This window comes from Spinacia oleracea, chromosome 1 (assembly GCF_020520425.1).
Source record: "Spinacia oleracea cultivar Varoflay chromosome 1, BTI_SOV_V1, whole genome shotgun sequence".
Classification (NCBI taxonomy): domain Eukaryota; kingdom Viridiplantae; phylum Streptophyta; class Magnoliopsida; order Caryophyllales; family Amaranthaceae; genus Spinacia; species Spinacia oleracea.
In genome coordinates, this window is record NC_079487.1 from 116,822,295 (window position 1) to 116,840,207 (window position 17,913).

A 17,913-nucleotide genomic window follows, 5' to 3' on the forward strand; every position below is an offset into this window, starting at 1 on the left:
TTTATTAATATTACGCATATACAATTTCATCCAAAAACAAACACTTTCCTAATAAAAAAAATCCTAAATGAAATTCAATGCAAAATCAAAAACTAATCTAATATAATATATAAAAGTGGTATATACATAGGATTTTTATTTAAACATAACAATTTAATAGAATCCGTGCATCGCACGAGCAAAAATCTAGTTTTCTATATTTTAAAAAAAAAAATTGAAATATTTCAGATATGAATGGAAAGAAAGTTGATATGAATTTTTTTTTTTTTTTTTCAAATATCCGATCCGGAATATTTAAAACCTTAAAATTGTTTTTTTTTTTCAAACGGAACGGATGTTTTTACAAAACCTTTGTGGTGACCGGTTTGCCAAGTGAGCCGTCATTTTTACCGCCAAATCCCTTGCTTAATCTCGCTTCAAACAAGATACAATTAGCCTTAGTACTTTTAAGCATTCGCGTTAATTACTAACACATCCAGGTGAACGCGCCACTACGAACATATTGCAATCCCTTTCTCGGTCACTAACTATAAATGATAACAAATTAACAATCCTCTTTAATTTTTATTTAAAAATACAAAATCAAGAAAAGGGTATTTTCTGTTTCTTGATTACCGACTTAACCTATGCCATTATTATAAATACAATCGAACCAAATGATATTAATCAGTTTGGATATCATCAAAAACCCATTCAATCCCATTTATTAAACCAGTTTTCAAGAAAATAATCAAAAACCCATTCAATCCCATTCATAATACCAGCGTTCAAGAAATCATCAAAAACACATTCAATCCCATCAATTCTGTTCCTGGTTCTGTTTTGCTGTTAGTAATGGCTTCTTCTTCTTCTTCTTCAAGTAGTACTTTTAAACAGATTATCAAGAGAGATCCGACAGGGCAATACGTAATGTACAACGAGGTAATAGGAAGAGGGCAATATAAGGAAGTTTACAAGGGATTTGATAGTGTTAATGGTACTGAAATCGCATGGTGTGTGATATTTCTACAGAATACTTTTGGATTATCTGGGATTGATCTTACATATGTGTGCACAGAAAACATTCTGTTGAAAAGGATGGATCATGAAAACATAGTAAAATGCCACACTTCTTGGATTGATTATCGAGAGAGAAGCATTTACATAATTACAGAGCTTTTTACTTCTCTAAGTTTGCGCCGATACATCAAGAATCACACTCTTGTTGATTTTAAAGTAGTAAAGAGTTGGTGTATACAGATTCTTAAAGGGTTAGATTATCTTCACTCTCGTGGTATCGTTCACCGTGATATTAAGCTAGATAACATCTTTATTAGTGGGAATTCAGGAACTGTTAAAATCGGAGATTTTGGTGTGGCTGTGTATTTGAAACCAGGTGAATTTGCAGGTGGTATTGTTGGTACACCACAGTACATGGCACCAGAGCTTTATCATGGGTTGTATAATCAACTTGCTGATATTCATTCTTTTGGGATGTGTGTGTTACAGATGATTACTCGGGTATTCAATCTTTACTTAGACCAATCCATATACAGACACTCAGTTTATTATTTGGTTAAGACTGGTGTAAAACCTACTGCACTAAACACTGTCACAGACCCACAGGCTAAGCAGTTCATCGAGCGATGTCTTCTTCCTGCAGCTAGTAGACCTTCAGCAAAGGAGCTATTGAATGATCCGTTTCTTGCACCGAGTGTTTCTGCCACGTCAACAGTTCGGACTAATTCGTGTCTGATTCCTTGCAGTGTACGTGATCGGGTGGATGGATTACTAGGGGTTGTAAAGGAGGTTGAGTTTGGGGACAAGAAGTTTAAGTTACTGGTGAAAATGAAAGATGCTGGTATTGTACGAATTGAATTGAGTGTCATCTATAGTGTTGAAGGTAAAGAGGTTGATGTGAAAACTGAGGTTGATTTCTCACTGGAAACAGATAATAACATTCATCAGTTTGTCATGAAGAATATTGCTACAAAAATTAAGTTGTCAACTGAAGATGTTGCAGTGGTTACTGAGTTTATAGATGAAGTAATAAAAGAAGTTGTGTACAATCAGGATTTCATCCCTAATAAGGTTTTGAATGCTCGGCATTGGCATGGGGAGAGGTCTCTTTCCGGTGATGACAACAAGACAACTAAGAATGAGAGATCATCGCCTAGGGTTTGGGGGAGGCTGATGATGCCGAACAGGCTGAGAACCTTTTCCTTTTAGTAGTTTTTTTTTATGTCAGACTCGATCCACTACATTTTCTGAATATGCATTCTTTGAAATTACTTAGTGTGTTAGTTAGTTTTAACATTTGCTGCAGCCTTTTTGTTGAGTTGTGTTGAATAAAGATTTCTATTAGTTTTCTAAAGTTTGATTGAATCAGTGTCACTTAATTCAGCAATCAGTTTCTAATCTTGGTTTGAAGATCAAATAGTTGCTATTCTGATCAATTTGTGCACTTACAGTGAAGAGTGAAATTCGCCGTGTTATTTTGGGATGCATCAATGTTTTAGTGTTCATGTTAATTACTATATGAACTACATTCATCTCCTGTTGAAACCTTTACCTGTTTAACCAGCAATTGCCTGCATAGTCTTCAGACATTAATTGTCAGAAGGTCTATTCGAATCACTAGAAATCACTAATGGCTAGAGTCTTTGCCAACATTTCATTAGATTTTGATGAAAACAGGTTGGATTATTTAAGCACCAGATCTGTTAGCAGTTAGCACCATCAAAATTCTTGCAAATTCATGTCGAGTTCTGCAGCTTCATCCCGGGGGTGGTTTGTTTTAGGGTAAAATTGACAGTGTAGTGTTTCCATTGATTCCCCTTTTCAAGTCTTTCTGCTGGAGAATTTGTTAGTTTGTTGGAAGAATAAGTTTTATGCATCATTAGTTAGGAAGTCTTTAGCATCCTCTGTATAGTTTTGTACAAGTTTTATTTACATGCAACTAATATTGAGATGTTCTGGTGTATCCATGCATCTGAAATACTGTGTAAAAAAGCAAATCGAGCAAACAAAACGGAACAGAAGCAGTACTATAAGACATCAAAATAAGTCTGTCATTTCTCAAATGAAATTCTGGTTTACACTCAATTTCGAAGCAGACTATTAGCTGGCACATAGCAACGTTCAAATATCATTAAACAAAGGCTAGAATATTTAGATGCTACCTAATCTTCCTAGTTTAAGGCATTGTCTCATTAATTACAAACAGGAAGATACAATCATTATCCCTCACTCTTTCTAGCTTAGTGGCTAAGAGACGCGCTTCAAGAACAAACAACCTGCTAACCTTACTAATACAACAGGTTATTTCTTCCTGAATGCAATAACATTAGCACAATCAGTGTAGATTTTAACCCTTCAAACATCATTTCTGCACGCTGCTTGCAAACCACGCACAGCTTGGCACGTAGAATAACTAAGGCTTCAACCTGTAAGCTCGCAAACTATCACCAGCACTCTTCACATTCAGACCAAAATCTGAAGCTCCCCACACCATTTCTTCTGAGTTCTGACTGCTACACATAACATCACAAACTGTGAGAAATCTGACTTTCCTGCGTAAATTTTTCTCAAATAGTTTATAGAAGAAAAGAATTATATCAAGTCATATTTAATTTTGGTACGTGTACTGGGACAAAGAATTATTTTTCACAAATATGAAGCTACAAAATTAACGGATAAACTTGGCAAACTTTAACCAATTCTTGCGTGTGAATTTGGATGAAATTTTGTTACTGTGATCACACTCCAGTCTTTCAGGAATATATAAAATTATCAGCAACTATGATTAAATTCAACGGCTTGGCAAGTAGCTAAAATCTAGAAGAATCAAATACCTTCAAATAGTCAAATCTATCTATCTAGGGCCATTCAAATAATAAAATAAAATAGAAAATACTAGTAGTAATACTTACTTGGAATATAAAATACGAAGAGTGTAGTCTGATTTGGGTCACATAATCACTGTCACATGCTAATTAATTACAATCCGTTGCCCACTTGTGCAACTTACCAAATCCCATGTTCTCCTCCTTTTTTTTAATAGTATTAACTTCCTAGTTCTATAAATAGATACATCATTTCAAATAAGATCTAAAAACCTTCGTTTTTCAATCAATCAAATATTCAGTAATCATGATAAACTTCAAACAATGTCTTCCTCTCATTTGTGCCATTCTCTTGGCTAACACGTACTCTTTCCAATTAGTTGAATCCTGTCATGCTATAGACAAAGCAGCACTGCTTGATTTCAAGCATAGAATCAATGATGACCCATCGCAGCTCCTCCGCACTTGGGTCAACAACACTGACTGCTGCACCGCGTGGGAGGGCATTGATTGCAACCCTACCAACGGACGAGTAGTCAACGTTTCATGCTCCGGCCTCCAATCGGGTGATGACTTCATTCTGGACACCTCCATGACAGGTACAATTTCCCCTTTGCTTGGTAACCTTGCCTATCTTCAACTCCTTGACCTTAGTAACCTTAAAGAGTTAACTGGTCCTATTCCACCTCAACTAGGTAACTTGTCTCATTTGACCAATCTTTTCTTGAACACAAATAAGCTAAATGGTTCAATACCCTCTTCTTTTAGTGGTCTTAATAAGTTAAAAAAGCTCTATCTTAACCAAAATAGCCTCTCTGGCACCATACCCAACTCTGTTTTTCAGTCATTCACATCGATTTTGGAATTGGGTCTTTCAGAAAATCGATTGTCTGGGCCAATACCATCTTCGGTTGTTAATATGATTTTACTTACTAGGCTTGATCTTCATGATAACGTACTCTCGGGCAGGATACCTTACGACATTGGAAAACTAAAGAGTCTTACAAATTTGGATTTGTCAATGAATCGTCTTGGTGGTAGCATACCAGATTCTATAGGTAAACTCTCCCAATTACGTGATTTGACCCTCAATTATAACAAACTCACCGGACCAATCCCTTCTTCAATAGGTCAGCTTGTTTCTATGCAGGTTTTAGGCCTGTCTAACAATAAGTTGACCGGTGTTATACCGAATTCCATTGGTAATCTTCCGAAAATCCAACATATTACCTTAGAGAACAATATGATCACAGGTAATCTACCACCAAGTCTAGGACATCTTACTACATTAATCAACATGCTCTGTTCAAATAACCGATTTGTAGGCAAAATACCGAGAAGTTTTGGCAATCTAAGGAGCCTCATGGCCTTAGATTTGTCAAAAAATCAACTTGTCAGCCCAGTCCCACATCAGCTTACTAAAGTAAAGGATTTGCAAATGCTCGATTTGTCATATAATCCACTTGCTTTAGTAAACATTCCAAGTTGGTTGTCCAAGTTAAATGTGTTTAGGCTATCGTTAGCCAAGACTGGGCTCAAAGGCGAGCTACCCCAGTGGCTATCCTCCTCTTCTATAGGCTATCTCGATTTATCGAGTAATAAACTTACAGGGAAATTGCCTACATGGATAGGGAACATGACTCAGTTATGGTTCTTTAACGTATCCTATAATGGATTCTACTCTACCATTCCAAAGGAATTGAAGAATATTTTATTACTCTCAGACCTTGACCTTCACTCAAACAAGTTCTCAGGTTCCTTGGATATTATTTTCGACAAGAGTGTGGATGAACCACGAGGACATTATAACTCCATCGATGTGTCTAGCAACATGTTCACAGGTCCTATTGATAAAAATATTGGTAATAAGATCGCCATGGACTCGATCACTTCCTTGATCTTGTCAAATAATCCATTAGGAGGACAAATACCAGAGTCAATTGGGAACTTGACACGGCTGCAAGTGTTGGAATTGGTGCGCAACGGGTTATCAGGAACAATCCCAGAAGAAATTGGAAATGCTAAAGAACTGAATACAATCAAATTGTCAAGGAATTACTTGAGTGGAAGTATTCCAGAGAAGGTGATAAATTTGGAGAAGTTGGGAGTGTTTGAGGTCTTAAGAAATAAACTAAGTGGAGAGATTCCAGTGCATAAGGGTAACTTTCCTGTTTCTGCATTTTTTGGTAATCCTGGTCTATGTGGTGCTCCACTCTCACCTTGTAAGCCTTCATAGGTAGCTCATACACAATATCGAGTATCTGTACACTCCAAAGTCGATTGTGTTTTCTTTTCTAATAGTGTTTGAATATCTAAAAATCCTGAGTGGATTAATCTGCATATTGTTTACTGCAGCTTTTTTTTCCCTTTGTACTGATCATGTGTCAATATGATCAAGGAGAAGAAGATGATTACTAGTTTCACTCAAACTACTGAATATGTACAATGCTTAGTAAGGACACCATAAACTGAAGATGAAGAACATCATATATGTTCTAGCCAACTCAACATGTCTAGCAAAAGCAACACGAACATCTACGGACATGGCACAAGAAGTATCAAAAACTCAATCAAAATTTCACTAAATCGTGATTAATAAAACTAAAAAGGAAAATCAAGTAACTAATTAATTAATCAATCAATCAACAATTACCTAAATTAGAGCAAAAGTATTGAATCTATAATTGTTTAAAAATGAGTTGGGATGAACCACAAACCTTGGTTAGATGAGATTAACCCAGAGAATTCGTGAGCTTTGATGCACAGGATCGCCCCATGGTTCATCTCCATGACTTTTGAGATAAGAAGAGAGAGACGTTGAGAAGAGAAAATCCAGGAAACGACTGAATCTCATTTGCAATGTTGCCGTCGGAGAATGTTGCAGGGTGGAATCAGCTGCAAGATATTTCAGTTTTACAACTGAATTTCAGAAATTGAAGAGAGAAAGAGAATTTTCCAGAATTAGAAGAAGAGGGAGATCAGAAGAAAAGAGAGAGAGAGTTTTATTTATTTTCTTGAATGAATTTGATTACAAGAAAGGTAATGCTATTTATAGCTTCTTACAGTTGCTGTAACATAACCGTATTGCTAGAATTAAGGAGTTTATAACAGAATTCAGTTACTCTAACTATTACAACATGCAGTCATTTACAGTCATTAACAAACTGAAACTGCTTATTATTAATATTGTGATTCTCCCCTTAACATGCTATCCCCCTTTAAGAGACTTGACCACAAGTCTTAGTCAGCAACAAAGTCCGGGAATCTGGTTTCAAAGTCTTCTGCATTCTCCCATGTAGCTTCATGATCTTCACAGCCATCCCATTGAACAAGATACTGAGTAAGAGCTCGATTGTGATGCTTGACAAACCTTCTGTTCAAGATTGCCTTAGGTTTGACAACTGTGGAATTATGTTTACCTTGAAACCAAGGAGGAATATGTGCTGCAATGGGCAATGTTCCATAAAACTTCTTTAATTGAGAAACATGGAACACATTATGAATCTGAGCATCCAATGGCAGAATCAATTTATAAGCAACCTTTCCAACTCTTTCAATGACTTGAAAAGGACCATAATTCTTGTGAGCTAACTTCTGGTTGGTTCGTTTCTGGACAGAATGTTGTCGATAAGGCTGTAACTTAAGCCACACCCAATCACCAACTGCAAACTCCCTATCAGACCTATGCTTGTCAGCTTGACATTTCATCCTTGACTGAGCTCTAGTTAAATGAAACTTCAGATTGCTGATCATCTCCTCCCTCCTTAATAAGCTCCTGTCTACAGTTTCAACCATGGATTCACCAGCAAGATAAGGCAAATGTATGGGTGGTGGCTGATTGTACACCACTTCATAGGGTGTCAACTGAATAGATGAGTGGAAATGAGTGTTGTACCACCACTCAGCAAGAGGAAGCCATAAACTCCACTCCTTAGGACTTTCTCCACACTTACATCTCAAATAAGTCTCTAAGCACCTATTGACAACTTCGGTCTGACCATCAGTTTCAGGGTGATAGGCCGAGGACATGTTAAACTCAGTTCCTTGCAAAGAAAACAACCCCTTCCAGAACTGGCTTAAAAATATAGAGTCCCTGTCACTAACAATACTCCTTGGCCACCCATGTAACTTAAAAACATTATCTAAGTAAGCTTGAGCAACTTGGATGGCAGTAAAGGGGTGGGACAAAGCAATAAAGTGAGCATACTTGCTCAAACGATCAACCACCACAAAGATTACTGTTTTTCCATTGGATGTGGGTAATCCCGTAATAAAATCCATAGATACATCATACCATTCCTCAACTGGAACTGGTAAAGGCTGAAGAAGGCCAGGACTTGCAGCATTATCATACTTAGATGCTTGACAAATTTGGCATTCTCTCACAAATTGTCTTACATCTTGAGTCATACCTTTCCAATGAAAAAGTTTCTTCAATCTCCTTGCTGTCAAATCTCTCCCTGAGTGCCCACTTTCTGGAGAAGCATGTTGCCATTGAATCAGTTTAGTTCTTAACTGATTATCTGGCCCGATAACCAGCCTTCCTTTCTTCCTAAGCAACCCATTCCTCAATTCAAAGCCAGCAAATATTTGCAAGTCTTGCAACTCCTCAATCACTGTTGTCAGATTAAAATCCAAATGGTAACTCATCTTAATCTGATGAGTTAAATCTGTTGAAATTACAGATATAGCCATGTATAAAATCTCAGAACCTTGCACCCTTGACAGTGCATCTGCAGCCTTGTTTTCCTTTCCACTTCTGTACTGTATATCATAATCATATCCCATTAATTTGGACAACCAAAATTGCTGGAATGGAGTTGATATCTTTTGTTGTAATAGCCATTTCAGACTTCTCTGGTCTGTTCTAATCAGGAAGTGATTACCAGTGAGATACTGCTCCCATTTCTGTACAGCAAACACAATAGCTAAGAGCTCTTTCTCATATACTGATAACTTTTGCCACCTAGGTCCCAAAGTTTTGCTTATATAAGCTATGGGATGACCATCTTGCATTCATACTGCACCAATTCCAGAGTTTGATGCATCAGTTTCAACAATAAACTGCTTTGAGAAATCGGGTACTGCTAATACAGGAGAAGAAACCAGTGCTTCTTTTAATCTCTCAAAGGCATGTTGAGCCAACTCATTCCACTGAAAACTACCCTTCTTCAGCAAGTCATGCAAAGGTCTGCAAATCATGGCATAATTCTTCACAAATTTCCTGTAATAACCAGTTAAACCAAGGAAACTTCTCAAATCTTTAAGTGTAACTGGTGCTGGCCATTTTGAAACTGCTTCTATTTTTTTGGGATCTGTTTCTACTCCTTTTGCTGAGATAAAGTGTCCTAAGTACTCAACCTTATCCTTAGCAAATGAGCACTTACTTTCTTTTACACACATCTTGTTCAATCTCATCAATTCAAACACAATCTTCAAATGGCTCCAATGTTCATTCAAGTTTCTGCTATATATGAGTATGTCATCAAAAAAAATTAATACACACTTCCTAAGCAACTTTTTAAAAACTTGATTCATCCAATTTTGGAATGAAGCAGGCGCATTGGTCAAGCCAAAAGGCATCACTAAAAACTCATAATGGCCTGTATGAGTTTTAAAGGCAGTTTTGAATACATCATCCGGATGTACCCTTAGTTGATGATAACCAGCCCTGAGATCAAGTTTAGTAAACACGGTAGCCCCTGCAAGTTCATCAATCAACTCCTCAACTACGGGAATAGGAAACTTGTCTTTTATAGTTCTCCTATTTAGCTCCCTATAGTCAACACAAAGTCTCCATGTGCCATCTTTCTTGCCTACCAATACAACTGGAGAAGCAAATGGACTGCTACTGTTTTGAATAATACCCCTCTCTTGCATTTCTTGAACTAACTGCTCAATAACATCCCTTTGCTTGAGAGGATATCTGTAAGGCCTAATGCTCATAGCTTCTGCATCATTCTTGAGAGGAATTCGATGATCAAAGACACCCCTTAGAGGTGGTAACTCCACAGGGTCATCAAAGACTTCACTGAACTGTTTCTTTAGCTTTTCCAGTTCAACCAGTGTGCTGTCTTCCTGTTTCTCAGTGTTTTCCCATCCAAGAGCTGACAACTCCACTACTTGCATCAAACATAGTTGGGCTGCATTCAAGAGCAACTTACAACTTGGCTCTTTTTCAAGCACTTTCAATTTCTTAGGAGAGATTCCCCTCAAAATCAATTGTTCTCCCTCCAACTCAAACTGCATCATTAACTGCTTAAAGTCCCACTTAATTTGCCCCAATGTACTCAACCATTGAACTCCTAGCACCATATCACAACCCCCCAATGGAATCAACATCACATCAGCACTAAACACCTTCTTATCCATCTTCCAACTGAAGTTATTGCACCTATATTGACACTGAATGTGATTGCCATCAGCTACTGTAATGGCTTGTGGACTGATTTCCTCCACTTCACACCCTAGTTTCTTGGCCAAAACCACATCCAAGAAGTTCTGAGTACTTCCCGAGTCCACTAATATGTGCAATGGTTTGCCTTCCACTAAACCCACCACTCTCATTGTATGGAAGTTTTGATTTCCAGACAAAGCACTAACTGAAATGCAGGGCTCCACAACTACTTCTTCCCTCATTTCTTCATCAGATTCTACCACATCTTCCACATATTCAGGTTGAATCTCAACTGTGAATAATTGTGGCTCTCTAAACTGACATTTGTGTCCTTTTTCATACTTCTGGTCACAATAATAGCATAACCCCTTTGCTATCTTTTGAGCTCTCACGTCTGCTGGAATGTGCTTAAAGGGTTTAGGATGGAATTTGGTTAAATTTTGTGATGGTTTAATTTGTGGAGTTGGCAAAAGTGGAGGTTTAAGGTTTTGGGTATAAGAAGTTTGAGATGATTTTTGTGAGGGTATGGATGAGAAAGTGGAAGAAATTTTAGGTTGGGTTTTCATAGCACAAGCTGTCAACTGTTCTTCCTGTAATCTTGCAAACTTTACTGCTTCAGAGATATTTGTGGGGTTAAAAGCTCTCACAAAAGGCTTAATAGTGGGTTTTAGACCTCCAACAAAGCTGTCCAATATAAACTCCTCAGGTAACCTATGCCTATTTTGAAGCAAAACTGACCTCAAATTCTCAAATTCATCAATGTAATCTTCCAAAGATTCACCCTGCTCAAGCTTATTAAACTGCTCTACAGCATTAATTCCCTTACCATCCTTGAATCTTGCAGTCAAGTCAATGATAAAGTCATCCCACTCAACATCTTTCCTTATTGCTAGGTAACTAGACACCCAAGTTTCTGCTTTCTCAGTCATGTATAATGATGCAAGGTTTACTCTACACTCCTCTGCTATATTACATAGAGTAAAATATCTACTGCATTTTTTAATCCAGTTTTTAGGATTTGTACCATCAAACGTGGGAAATTGCAGTTTGGGAATCATACCTTGAGGTCGGGTAGAATTGACCCCAATGAAGGAATTTCGTGGAGATTCAGAAGCTCCATTTCTAGCAGCACTGCTATCCTTGATTTCTTTAATCATTTGCATCAGCAGTTGCATATTACTGGCTTGCTCTTCAAGATTTTGTTCTAAAGCTTTCACTTGTTCCTCCATTGCTGAATGCTTGTTAGTGAAAGCTCTCGTAGTAGGTGCCAGAATTCTTCACTTATACCTCCTCAAAATAAGCAAGAACTTCAGCGATGCTTCTGCAGTTAATTGAACAGATTTTCGAAAGTGACAGAATGAGAGTGAGCAGCGATTGGCTCTGATACCAATGTTGCAGGGTGGAATCAGCTGCAAGATATTTCAGTTTTACAACTGAATTTCAGAAATTGAAGAGAGAAAGAGAATTTTCCAGAATTAGAAGAAGAGGGAGATCAGAAGAAAAGAGAGAGAGAGTTTTATTTATTTTCTTGAATGAATTTGATTACAAGAAAGGTAATGCTATTTATAGCTTCTTACAGTTGCTGTAACATAACCGTATTGCTAGAATTAAGGAGTTTATAACAGAATTCAGTTACTCTAACTATTACAACATGCAGTCATTTACAGTCATTAACAAACTGAAACTGCTTATTATTAATATTGTGATTCTCCCCTTAACAGAGAAACAGAAGTTGGCGGCGGTGGGTGAAGATGGTCGAGGTGGCGGAGGAATATTTTCCTCCCTCTCGGAGTTGGGCATGTGTCAGTCCCCGTATTCTGCGTCTCCCATATCATACGGGAAAGTTTTGGCCTCAAGTGTATAGAGAATCTTGAATATCCCTACAGAATATGTTAGTACTAATAACACAAATTGAATTGTACTCCCTCCGTATTTGTTTAAGAAATACACTTGTCTTTTCCGGCCGTATTTATTTAAGAGATACACTTGCCATTTTTAGTAACTTATCAACTCCACCCTCTAATTAAATAATACATATAATATACCCTATCACCCACCATCCTATTAAACAAATATTTTCATAAACCCACCCCACCCTCCACCTACCAAAATGACATGGTCCCCACATATTTAATTATTAAAATATCTATCCAACCCCACTTGCTTTATTATTTTATTTCATTCAATTATTCTTCTTAATACCCGTGTCCGGCCAAGTGTATCTCTTAAAAAAATACGGAGGGAGTATTGAAACTTCTTAGAAATTTTGCATTTTTGGTACAGACATATTGTATGTTGGTACTCAAGATGGTTGTATTGTCTATATAGACACAAGCCATTGTAGGTTTAGTAACCCTCCGTATCATACCGGGTTTATACGGATTAACAGACTCTTGTTGCGTCAGGTCAATTTGTGTTGAGCTCGGACAACTCACATATCGGCTTGGCCCATAACCCGACTAGAGGATGGCCTTGGGTCCAAGGCCATACCAAATTCTATGGGGTTGGGTCCAAAAAAGTTAGACTCGTTTGATTTGGGGCGGACCTGTGTCTATATTCAATGGCCAGGTTTAGGGCCGGGTCCAAGATTTTTATATCAAATTCGATTCATGGACCCAAGTATATAATCATTACATATCCAGTATTATAATTAGACACTTTAGTGAGAAATCAAGTCAAAAGCATGATATGAAAAATAGTGCAAAAGTCTAAGTTACCATCTATTACCAAATGTAACATTTAATATTAATGATATCATTTGACGCGCAATTTTGTCACAATTTCTTAAATTAATAATTTATTAAAAATATACTATTAATATTAATATGATAACTAGATACAACCTAGTTTTGTATATATAATTGCTCAAAATTTAAACGAACTGGTTGTAAACATTGTTCGGATGTGCGCTATCAATCCACCATCAATAGTATGTGTTTTGATAAGATCTCGGACATAAAAAATAATTATTTGTAACTAAGCTAACCCCCTATATTTCACATAATCATGTTATATTTTATCAATTTTTCTAATTAATAGACTTAATGGGTAAACATAAACAAGGACGAGATAACCAAGTACGGAAGATAAGCTTGGCCATCTATTTTCTTTGTCTCCTCCTAGCTTTTTCCTAAACAGAAATCTCGTCACATTGTGCTTCTTAATACGTAGTATTGTTGTTTAATAAATCATCAATAGTTTACAAATTAAATATCCAAACAAGAACATAAAGAATGGGCAAAGATAATAACTTATGGTTTAATCATAATATTTCTATATTATTTTCTATTATTTTCAATATGTTTATACATGTATATTTTGACATGATGATGTTTTCTAGGTAGTTGAAGTGCATTTCAACATATCCATGCATTGCGGTGCATGTGAGAAAAAAGTGGCCAATATCATCTCCAAAATTAAAGGTATGTATGATTCTTGAATTTTATTTATGGCAAATTGAATTAATAAATATTCATATTTCACAGTTATTTTAATATATAAATAATGCAGGAGTTGAAAAGTTTATTACTGATATGAGAAGACATAGAGTAATAGTAACAGGGAGATTTTGTCCGGAGAAGATTTCAAAGAAACTAAAGAAAAAGACGGGGAAAAAAGTGAAAATTATAATATTTGAAGACGGTGATAATAAAGATAAGAGAATAACATCAAAAGAAGGAGCAACGAATTTGGGTGGAGACGATTCCGATCATCATACTATTATTTTAGATAAATTTTCAATATTGTATGATGGAAATTGTGGGAATGATAACACAATATTTACAATATTTAGTGACGAAAATGCAAACTCTTGCTCGATAATGTAGTTTAATGCGACAATATTGTGATTCAATAATATCTAATACATTTTTTATTCTTTTAGTTTGAACAAATAAGTAATTTAATAAGGACAACAAAATCTATAATATGTTGAAGAATGATTGAGTGTTATTCTTGTGAAATTTTTATAGGCAGGGGTGTGCACAACTGATCTGGTATTTAAATTTAAAAGAAATGAAAAAACCTTGATTATTTGAATCATGTCCATACCAAATCGCAATAGAATTTGATGACCTAAATAGATTACCCGATTTCTTTTAAAAATGAACTAATTTATGTACGGGAGCTATGCCACATGTAATAGCATGAATATCATATTCATGATCAAATAATTTTATTATTTAGTTCATGATAGTATTACTTAGAACAAGTCCAACGGTTGTAGCTATGGATTTGCTTTAATTTGCAAAAGTCTCAAGCTACTAGGTTAACCATTAGGGTGATTTTGGTAATTAAATTTGCTTGGGAAAAATTGCCCAATTGTGAATTTGGGATGTGCAAGTTATAATTTTTTTTAAAAAAATCAAATAAAAAATTTAATTGAAAAGTGGACCTAATTAAATAATAAGCTCGTTTGGTAATTTAGCTTGACACTAAGATACAAACTAGCTAGAAAATAAATTAGCTTAAAATCTTAGGTGTCATGACAATCAATTTTAAAATTAGCTTATCATTAAAGATGTTCTTAATTCATCATTAAACTCCACTAAAAACTTTCCCCTTCTTTTAACCAAGCCTCAATAATGCGTGCCTCTCAATTTGTTCACGATGTTGAATCTTGCTTAAGAGTTATTGAACATTAAGATCAAGCTTGTAGTTGTGTTGGATTAATTTACTCAAAGTAGAATCCAAATTGATAAAGAGTGACCAAAATCTCAAAGGCATAAACCCTATTAATTTTGACAACCGAAGTTATTACAAGGTTGATATTAAATAATGATGTATTTCATATTATATTGTAAGTGCATTTCGAGACACTTAATTTTTTTTTTTTTTTTATCAATCCTTGGCACTAGGGATGGCAGTGGGTAATGGACCCGACCCGGATCCGTGGATCCAGATCCGTTTTCAGCGGATCTGGATCCTCAATTTTTGGACCCGACGGATCCGGGTAGGATCTGGATCCTTGGTTTTAAAAACGGATCTGGATCGGGTCCTAAGTCATTACCCGGATCCGGATCCATTTTTATTAAAAAAAATTAAAATATAAAAATAAAGACTTAAGAATTGTAACATTATTGAAGTTTGTTGAACTTTGATTATTATTTATGTTGGATTTGTTAAATTTGATTTTAGTGAATGCTTGTATGGACAAATAACGTTGTTATTGAAGTTTTATTAAACTATGTTTTAAGGTTAAAATGAAAATTAGGGTCGTTTGATGAAAAAATAAGTTAGGATCCGTTTTGGACCCGGATCCGTAGGATCCGTCGGATCTGGATCTGGATCCTCAATTTCATTACCTAGCGGATCCGGGTAGGATCTGGATCCTTGTCTAAAAAACGGATATTGATCTGGATCCTAGAGGATCCGGTCCGGATCCTACCCATTGCCATCCCTAATCCTTGCTATTTCTTTTTTCTAAAACAACAAACACCTAGAAAGAACTTTATATTAAACTAGCTTTTGAGCCCGTTCATAGAACGGGCGGTTGTATAATGGTTTTTCAGCTGTCTTTTAAAGTTTTAATTAGTGATGATTTGTGATTTTTGGTAATATATGAATTAAATAGAGGTGTAATTTGAAGTAGGGGTGGCAATGGATCGGAGGTGGATCGGGTGGAGATTCATCCGCCTCCATCCGTCTACTTTTCATCTATGATCCAACCCATCTGTCACTCCATTTCCCCTCCATCCACATCCGACTCATCCATCATTCATCCGCGGATGAATTGGGTTGGTCGAATGATTAACGATAGTAATTAAAAGTATCGTCAACTTTATTTATAATATCAATCAATATAAAGTAATATGTGTTAATATAGTGGACAATGAATTATAATTTTGACATCTACATTATAAAATAAACGAAAACTAATAACAAAAAATTATTAGGTAATACATACATGATTCTATTAATAATTAAGTAATTGTAGTAAACAAAATTATTAATTTTAACGGATGGATGGGTGGATCAAATGATGGATTGGGTGACGAGTTGGATGAAGCTCCACCCGAATCCGACCCATCACCCGATCCACGCGCCACCCGTTTAACATCAGTGTTTTATCGGGTATCAACCATATATTCGGTTCGGGTTGTTCGAATATCCGTCGGACTTTGATGAAATTGTCACCCCTAATTTGAAGGTTTTAAAAATATAAAAAATATATGTTGAGTTAATATTGAATGTTAAAGGGGGTGAAGTGGAAGAGATTAATGTATATATTGGACTATTGATAACTTATGTTGAATAAGGAAGATGAAGTGGAAAAGGAGTTAAAGTTGTAAAACATAGAAACAAAAAAAAAAACAAAAAAAAAAAACTAATAATGAATGAAATGAGGGATGACACCTGGCTTCCAATAATCTATGATGACACATGGCTTCCAATAATATATTGTTATCCTTTTTATAGACTAGGTATCTATTACTTTATACTAAAACAGACACCAGGAATGACACATGTCACTTCCTAGTGTAATTTTTCCCGCCAAAAGCCTATTTCCTAAAATATATCTAATTTATTTATTTAGTTTTTATCAGTTTTTATAAATGGTTTATGTATGGAAACAAAATATTGGCTTACTAAATATGACAATAATAAATACCACATAATAACTTGCTCAAAATTATATTGAAATATTTTGTCAAATCGGTATATCAATAATAAAAATATATTTAGTCAATATTTTGATCAAATTAATTAGCATATTATGCATATAAAATATGTAATACGTAATAGGAAAAAAGTTTCATATCAGATGATTAAATATGAATATGTTCAAGATTTTATTAATTATGCATTAGCTTTAGGACGGGAAATATTTTATAAAAAATATGGTAAAACAATAATTTTAAAATATCCGTGTATGCACGGGATATAATCTAGTAGATGACAATTTCAATCATTAGGTCTTAAATCTCAATTAAGTAAAGAAAAGGGGTGACCTTCATTCTTTAGAAGTTTAGAACATTTCTAAAAGGCAATGTTTTACTCTCTCCGTTTTTTTTAAACACATCACTCGCATTGACACATAGTTTTAGATGGTGCAAGCTAGTGAACAAGTAGATAATTTATTTATTAATGAAAAATAACATTGAGGACCATAGTGATAGCATGTGAGATATAATGATTTTCTAATTAAGTGAGGACCATGAGAGATATAAGCAATAAAATATTTTGAGTGAATACTAATGAAAAAGAGAAAAAAATAATAAAATATGGTAGAAAGTTACTAAATGTAGAAGTGATGCATTTAAAAAATTATACTGTAAAAGACAAGTGATACATTTAAAAAAGCCATGCAAAAGGTTTCGTTAAAAGATGTGAGATTCTACCAGTATATTGTGAAATCTTAAAATCAAACAATGTCGAAAAGTGCACAATGTACTTAAGGCTTATTTTAATTCACCGAAAGCCTTAGAAACAACTCTACACCATGCAAACTTACCCTTTATCCAATAACAAAGTCAAAGAGATATAGTTATCCAAATCAAGCATAGTTTCTTCCAAATGACAACTTGCATATATAGTTTCTTCCAAACGACAATTATCTAGGTTAAGAAATCTCTTGAATTCTATCAATATGCCTATTCCAAAAATAAGTAACCCGAGTAGTCCAGTACACACTGTACTGTTTGTATCTAGAAAATTAACATTGTCAATCTTTAGCAAACATCTTATGCTAAT

General features: G+C 35.4%; 4 protein-coding genes and 1 long non-coding RNA gene across 6 annotated transcripts; 3 read left to right on the forward strand and 2 right to left on the reverse strand.

Annotated features, from left to right (window-relative positions):
• The first annotated feature begins 648 nt into the window (after positions 1-648).
• Positions 649-2,353, forward strand: LOC110803222 (probable serine/threonine-protein kinase WNK10). The gene has a single exon (XM_022008717.2). The coding sequence runs from the start codon at positions 835-837 to the stop codon at positions 2,206-2,208; it is 1,374 nt and encodes a 457-aa protein (XP_021864409.2). The 5' UTR covers positions 649-834; the 3' UTR covers positions 2,209-2,353.
• Positions 2,354-3,024: 671 nt separating this feature from the next.
• Positions 3,025-7,067, reverse strand: LOC130470755 (uncharacterized). Of its 2 annotated transcripts, none has more exons than XR_008931481.1 (2): positions 6,542-7,067; positions 3,025-3,509 (listed from the first exon to the last, which is right to left on the reverse strand). It is a non-coding gene; the product is annotated as an uncharacterized lncRNA (long non-coding RNA). The 2 variants fall into 2 exon arrangements; XR_008931484.1 differs by having other exon boundaries at positions 3,025-3,749.
• On the forward strand, positions 4,097-6,178 carry LOC110803221 (LRR receptor-like serine/threonine-protein kinase RGI5). Its single transcript, XM_056841266.1, has one exon. It carries the CDS (start codon positions 4,132-4,134, stop codon positions 6,058-6,060), a length of 1,929 nt encoding a protein of 642 aa, XP_056697244.1. The 5' UTR covers positions 4,097-4,131; the 3' UTR covers positions 6,061-6,178.
• A 1,773-nt stretch (positions 7,068-8,840) lies between the features above and the next one.
• Positions 8,841-11,450, reverse strand: LOC130465633 (uncharacterized). Its single transcript, XM_056834469.1, has one exon. It carries the CDS (start codon positions 11,448-11,450, stop codon positions 8,841-8,843), a length of 2,610 nt encoding a protein of 869 aa, XP_056690447.1.
• Positions 11,451-13,203: 1,753 nt separating this feature from the next.
• On the forward strand, positions 13,204-14,112 carry LOC110803212 (heavy metal-associated isoprenylated plant protein 19-like). The gene is made up of 2 exons (XM_056834858.1): positions 13,204-13,643; positions 13,732-14,112. The coding sequence occupies exons 1-2, from the start codon at positions 13,589-13,591 to the stop codon at positions 14,046-14,048; spliced, it is 372 nt and encodes a 123-aa protein (XP_056690836.1). The 5' UTR covers positions 13,204-13,588; the 3' UTR covers positions 14,049-14,112.
• Positions 14,113-17,913: the final 3,801 nt, after the last annotated feature.

What these genes read in the sequence shown, in the direction of transcription:
- LOC110803222 (XM_022008717.2), top strand. Translation starts at nt 835, where the DNA reads ATGGCTTCTTCTTCTTCTTCTTCAAGTAGTACTTTTAAACAGATTATC.
- LOC110803221 (XM_056841266.1), top strand. Translation starts at nt 4,132, where the DNA reads ATGATAAACTTCAAACAATGTCTTCCTCTCATTTGTGCCATTCTCTTG.
- LOC130465633 (XM_056834469.1), bottom strand. Translation starts at nt 11,450, where the DNA reads ATGGAGGAACAAGTGAAAGCTTTAGAACAAAATCTTGAAGAGCAAGCC.
- LOC110803212 (XM_056834858.1), top strand. Translation starts at nt 13,589, where the DNA reads ATGCATTGCGGTGCATGTGAGAAAAAAGTGGCCAATATCATCTCCAAA. An exon ending in TATCATCTCCAAAATTAAAG is followed by an intron (nt 13,644 to 13,731) that starts GTATGTATGATT and finishes TAAATAATGCAG; the next exon opens with GAGTTGAAAAGTTTATTACT.